The 6,855-nt window shown below is 40.4% G+C and overlaps 1 protein-coding gene across 1 annotated transcript in view; it reads right to left on the bottom strand.

Annotated features, from left to right (window-relative positions):
* Nucleotides 1-47: 47 nt before the first annotated feature.
* The window catches only part of RAD51 (RAD51 recombinase), a 68,660-nt gene continuing 61,852 nt past the window's right edge, over nt 48-6,855 (bottom strand). The window contains exons 7-10 of the mRNA XM_024115911.3: nt 3,315-3,428; nt 2,761-2,890; nt 2,419-2,540; nt 48-1,707 (exon numbers count right to left, since the gene is read on the bottom strand). Of these exons, the coding sequence (XP_023971679.1) occupies nt 1,584-1,707; nt 2,419-2,540; nt 2,761-2,890; nt 3,315-3,428 (490 nt within the window). The 3' untranslated portion in view covers nt 48-1,583. The remainder of the gene's footprint in view (nt 1,708-2,418; nt 2,541-2,760; nt 2,891-3,314; nt 3,429-6,855) is intronic.

The raw sequence follows: 6,855 nt of genomic DNA on the forward strand, positions 1-6,855 counted from the left end.
GGCTACTGCAGACAAGTAGAAAAACAGTACCAAATAGTTTAGAATAAGCTCTCTGGTTAATAATACTTCCAGAGAAAATTTTAGTTAAATGTAAAACACAAGAAGAGCTTATTTTTAGCCTAACAAACAAGGCCTAGTCCAACTAAGCAGGTGATCCCTGACCCTCTCAGGGCCAATAACACAAAGCCTAATCCCATCTGAAAAGAAAATCCTCCCTACAAGAAAAATTGAGAAGTTTTTAGGTCAAGGTCACTTAAATATTTTATAGGACTAAAAGATGGAGGTGCTTTTATTTAAGAACCAAAGTTCCATTCCAGAATCTGTTACTGTGGCTTTATTATTTCATCCCAGATTTGTTCTGTAATGTAGAAATGAAAGAAGGCCTAGGAGGTACTCTGTTCTATAAAGTCAGGGAACAGAACTGTTTTTAAAACAAAGTTGAATTAAATTATGTCTTCCTATCTCCCTACATATAGTAGGATCAACACAGGCAACAGCAGAGATTTGTACTGCCTCTCCTCCTAATAACTAGCCGAGAGGCCCTTTGAAATTGGAAGAGTTGGTTAGAACCCATCCTGAGTAGAAGTTTGAAGAGGAAGGAGTATCTCAAACCCCTGAAGTAGAATAATCTGGGCAAGAACCAGCCCTGTACAATACAAAACTTAAAGAATAAAAACAAAGGCCACAGGAAAGCCATGGTGTAGCCATCTTGTGAGATCTTCTATTAGGTTAAAGGAGTATAAAATGAATCATCTGAATGTGGGACTTCCCTTTAAAATTTTCAATTTTAAAGCAATAGAAAGTGATCACCCTACCCAGAGCCAAAACTATATTATGAAGGCCCTATCCTGAAATATTCAGCTTGTACCAGAATAACTCCTATAAACAGCACATTCACTACAAATAACTACTTTATTAGCAGTCCCACATTGAATCTACTTACTTGAAGAGCTTCTGAAATGTTGTTAAGATTCCAGAACTATCTTGAATTGCTCTTAGCATTAAAAAAGAGTAGATGGTGAAGGGCTGGTAGCCCAGGCCTACTCAATACCCCTTATCTAAAAAAAACATTCTTATATAAGCTAATTCAGACACACAAACTTTACCTGCTTCTGATTTAAGAGTTTTACTGACAGAAAAAAAAAAAAAACCTGTGAGGAGACCCACTCCCTTTGCCACATAGCTCAGGCATTTTTTCCCCAACATTATTCAGACAGCGAGAGAAGTCAGGTCTCTCCAGTTTTAGTTAGTTCTCTTAGAGACATAAGATTGGCCAATAGCAGTTAGTCCTGAGTCTACCCCAAGGCACTATGATGTCAAAGGTACTTCATACCTACACCCCCAAACCAAAGAATTCACATAGAAATTAATATACTCTAAAAGGAATAAACATTTCAGATCAGCTTGTGACTACTGACCTGTCTCGTGTTTACACCATAAGAAAAGCCGATATAATAGCTGTTTTCCTGGAAGCCTTTTCCTGGCAGTCACAACAGGAAGAGGCCTGTGAAGAACCTCAGGGAGCAGTCCTCTCCATTAGGCTGCAGCACTTAAGGTTTATCACAGGAAAAAAAAACAACGATTCAGTCCTTGGCATCTCCTACTCCATCCGCATTGATGGCAAACATAGCTTCAGCTTCAGGAAGACAAGGAGAGTCATAGATTTTGCAGATTCTGGTTTCCCCTCTTCCTTTTCTCAGGTACAGTCTGGGACAAAGACACAGACCAAAGCACCGAAGTTATTATAATTAAAAAATTCTATTCCTGACTATTTATGGTAGATCTAAAAATTTTTTAGACATATATACTTCCTAGAAGGACTCTGGGGATCTTTCTGTATTCCTTAGGGCAGGGGTCCCCAAGCCCCGGGCCGAGGACCAGTACTGGTCTGCAGCCTGTTAGGAACCGGGCCGCACAGCAGGAGGTGAGCAGAGGGCGAGTGAGCGAAGCTTCACCTGCCGCTCCCCATCGCTTGCATTACCGCCTGAACCATCCATCCTGGCCACCCCCCCCACTACCCCCACCCCTGTCCGTGGAAAAATCGTCTTCCACAAAACTGGTCCCTGGTGCCAAAAAGGTTGGGGACCGCTGCCTTAGGGCACTTCCAATCCAGAGGAATGCATTTCTGCTCACCCGCTGTCCCCCAGTGGATTTCCCATATTGAAACCTTTTTAAAAATAATGAGAGACATCAGTTGCTCATATTTATTCTTCCACATATGAGACCTTTTAATTCCTTTATGAACTAAAAGCAAACACCTGTTCTAACCAGAGCATGACAATTAGGTTAAGCAAGGGCTCCTGTGTCTAATTACACAATAGCAGCAGTTAACAAGGTTCAAATGGAAATGTTATCTTCATGTCTATTGCACAGTTAATATGACATTCCATGATGAAGCCATCTCTCCCATCACTTTACCTTGTTGTTGAGGCATGAGCAATGATATTTCCTCCAATAGGTTTTTTAGGATCTGCAGCAAACATGGCTGCTCCATCCACTTGGGCTACCACCTGGTTGGTGATTACCACTGCTACACCAAACTGACAGGGAAAGGATAAATGTCATTTTTTTTGTGGTCAGACATTCCAAGAGACTTACTGCTGCCACCCCTATCCCCCACAAAGCAATGAATGATTGAAGTCTCTATATCCAACTGATATCTTGATGATACCAGGCCCTGGTATCCTGGCCTCCCAGCAAGGCTACTAGAATTCATGGCCCCTGCAAGTAGGCATTCTCTGTCCCTACCCTACAACTTACCTCATCAGCAAGTCGCAGAAGCATCCGCAGAAACCTGGCCAAGTGCATCTGCCTGGCTGAAAGCTCACCTCGACCCGAATAGTCTGTTCTGTAGAGGGCGGTGGCACTGTCTACAATTAGCAGTGCATACCTACAGGGAACACGGATTCTCTGAAGCCTGTTTCTAGCCCATGTCAGATTCTGCTCGCTTTCCCATTACCCTGAAATTTTATATTTATAGTTATATATTATATATATATATTTTTATATATTATATAAAATATATATATATTATATATATTTTTATATATTATTTATTTATACAGCATCCATTTCTGAATAACCCTATAACAAAGTAAAAAATTCCAACAAGTTCAGGTGGATTATATATTATAAATATATTCATATTTTAAAAGTGACTTGACCTAAATGGCAAAGCAAGAATGGCAAAATAGGAACTAAAACGTAAATCTCCCCATATCTAATTCAAGCTACTATCAAATTGGCCACAGCCTGTACAAGATTCAGGGTAAGGGCTCTGGGAACATATTCAGTATCTTCTATTGCCCACATACCTGGACTCTACCATCATGGCTGATGCTTGATAAAGGAGCTGGGTCTGGTGGTCTGTGTTGAACCCTCGAGCATATGCTACATTATCCAGGACATCACTGCCAGAGAGGCCATATCTAGAAGAAAGAACATTTTGAGGCTGCACACAGAACTAAGGCAGATGAGAAATTCATCTCTAACAATGAAATTACCTGGATGGGTAGGTAAGAAATGATAGTAAGAAGGCTAAAGAATATAATTCCCTTTCTATTAGGAAGACCCAGGGAAACTATAAAGAGATAACAGCAACTGCTTTAGAGTAGATCTACCTGGCAGGACTTCAGAATAAATCAAATTTATTCTTTGAGGACTCCTGAACTAGAATGAGAAATTTCCAAATATAAGGAAACAATGGTCTCCTGGAAAAACAAAGGGCAGCATGACAGAACTGGGACTGTCTGTGTTGAACCCTCGAGCATATGCTACATTATCCAGGACATCACTGCCAGAGAGGCCATATCTAGAAGAAAGAACATTTTGAGGCTGCACACAGAACTAAGGCAGATGAGAAATTCATCTCTAACAATGAAATTACCTGGATGGGTAGGTAAGAAATGATAGTAAGAAGGCTAAAGAATATAATTCCCTTTCTATTAGGAAGACCCAGGGAAACTATAAAGAGATAACAGCAACTGCTTTAGAGTAGATCTACCTGGCAGGACTTCAGAATAAATCAAATTTATTCTTTGAGGACTCCTGAACTAGAATGAGAAATTTCCAAATATAAGGAAACAATGGTCTCCTGGAAAAACAAAGGGCAGCATGACAGAACTGGGACTGAAACAAAAACAATGAATCACTCAAAGATCAATTGAAAAAATATATAAACGGTTGTTGTATAGGAATAAAACCTTCTAAGCTGAAAAACCTTCTAAGGACTCAAAACTGTAAGAGGTTTAAGAGAAATAAGTATATTTCATCTATTCTCCCCTTTTTTCTTGCTAGTAACTAGTTACAGTTACAGAATATGTGACATGTATCTAGTATGGTTAAATAAGCGATACCTTAATTCATCTTATACCTCAATAATGATTTTTCTTCCCTTTGCATTTAAAAATACTTCCTATTTTCTTAGAACAATCTATATTTTCTCACCTTTGTAACTGCTACCTAAGACATGAATACTCAAGGTGGTCCAAGTAAGACAACTTCTCATTAAATGTATGCTAATGGGACCCCATTTCTTCAAAGGTAGTTTGATTTATCCATCTATCAAGACAACTAAATACCTGCACTTTTATAAAAGCTTCCCTGCACCTCTCAAATAGACATGATTCTCTCTCTTCTGCACTTCCAGAAAACTTGATTTAGGCTTTCCTATGGCACTTGTGAGGAGCTACCTGCCATTCTTTTACTAGACAACAAATTCCTTGAGGGAAAAGACTAGGCCTTTCCAACTAGCACATTTTTTTTAATACCTAGTACATTCTGAATAAATGTTGCTGAATACAGCTTTTATCTATAACCCAAACCAAAAGAGAATTATATATCATCACACTTTAACTCACGTAATATTTTCATATTAATGTTACCTAAAATCATTATAGTCCAAAAGTACAATACTGACTCCCTTATGTAACAGTTCAAAAGATAATCTGTTTAAACAAAATCAGTGTGCTATAATTCCTTGAGAACGAAAAACTTCTATGCTTAAAATTTTATCACTTTTAAAAGTAGTCTATTCTATGTAGATTCTGACCATTACAAAAGCATACACTGTGTCAAACCTATTTTTCTGAGACTTAGCTTTAGTAAATAGTTTTCCTCTCATTTTTCCTACCCAAAATAGAAAAACAAAAGAATGTTCTAGCACTTGAAATAACACTGCAATAAGCTGAACCTTGATATCAGGAGATCCCACTCTATCCAGCTGAATTTTCCACATCTTATGATGAATTGATTCATCATATTAGGCACATGCAGTCTTTGCACTTTCCTGAACATTTCACCAGCTATTATTCACCATTATCAACAGGAATGGAAGTTTAGCTCTTGTATTAAGTGGATTGATGATGATGAATTTGTTGAGTCTGGGCATGGAGATAAGAAAATGAAGTGAAGATAGAGTTTTACCTTGGGATCCTGACCAAAAGGGAATAAGGAGATAAAATTTTCTTTATTTAAATCATGACTATAAGACAGAAAAAAAGACTGAAGAGGCCTAAGTACTGTACTGCACAAGTCTTCTAGTCTTGCCTCAAGAAACATTGATACAATCTACTATCAGGAACGGAGATTATCTTTTGCTGTCAGAATATGGAAGATTTACTAGAAAAACAGAGAGTCATCCTGGCTTTTCTCTCAACAAGAGTTCACAAAGACGACTAAGGGGATCTCTGTGCTTACATTCCTGAAGCAGCACATAGAACTTTCAATTCCCACAACTTGGAAAAAGTTGGTTGGAAATAAGCAACTTCCCTTAGTGTTTCCAGAACTTCCTAAGGATAAGAATACTCTGTTAAAAAAATTAAATTCCTAGGTCTAAACCAGACTTAATGAATCACAATGTTCAGGGAAGAGTTGTGATAATTTGCATATTTAACAAACACCTGGCACATGAAAAGATGCTCAATATCACTAATCACAAGGGAAATGCAAATTAAAACCACAATGAGCTATATTACCTCACACCTGTCAGAATGGCTATTCTCAAAAAGAAACCAAATGGGACTTCCCTGGTGGTCCAGTGGTTAAGAGTCTGCCTGCCAATGCAGGGGGACACCGGTTTGAGCCCTGGTCCGGGAAAACCCCACATGCCACGGAGCAACTAAGCCCGTGTGCCGCAACTACTGAGCCCACGAGCCACAACTGCTGAAGCCTGTGCACCTAGAGCACGTGCTCGGCAACAAGAGACGCCACCGCAATGAGAAACCCGCGCACCGCAGAGAAGAGTAGCCCCCCGACGCGCCGCAACTAGAGAAAGCCCGCGCGCGGCAAGGAAGACCCAACACAGCCAAAAAAAACACACACAAAAAAAAAACACCTCAAGTGATTTATTTTTTTAATTTTTGGCGCGCCGCAACTAGAGAAAGCCCGCGCGCGGCAACGAAGACCCAACACAGCCAAAAAAAACACACACAAAAAAAAAAACACCTCAAGTGATTTATTTTTTTAATTTTTGGCTGCGTTGGGTCTTCCTTGCCGCGCGCGGGCTTTCTCTAGTTGCGGCGCGTCGGGGGGCTACTCTTCTCTGCGGTGCGCGGGTTTCTCATTGCGGTGGCGTCTCTTGTTGCCGAGCACGGTCTCCAGCAGTTGTGGCTCGTGGGCTCTAGAGCACTGGCTCAGTAGTTGTGGCGCACGGGCTTGGTTGCTACAGGGCATGTGGGATCTTCCCGGACCAGGGCTCGAACCAGTGTCCCCTGCATTGGCAGGTGGATTCTTAACCACTGTGCCACCAGGGAAGCCCCCCTCAGGTGATTCTTTTTTTTTTTTTTTTTTTGGTACGAGGGCCTCTCACTGTTGTGGCCTCTCCTGTTGCGGAGCACAGGCTCCGGATGCGCCGCC

The sequence above is a fragment of the Physeter macrocephalus genome, chromosome 11 (genome assembly GCF_002837175.3).
Source record: "Physeter macrocephalus isolate SW-GA chromosome 11, ASM283717v5, whole genome shotgun sequence".
NCBI classification, from domain to species: domain Eukaryota; kingdom Metazoa; phylum Chordata; class Mammalia; order Artiodactyla; family Physeteridae; genus Physeter; species Physeter macrocephalus.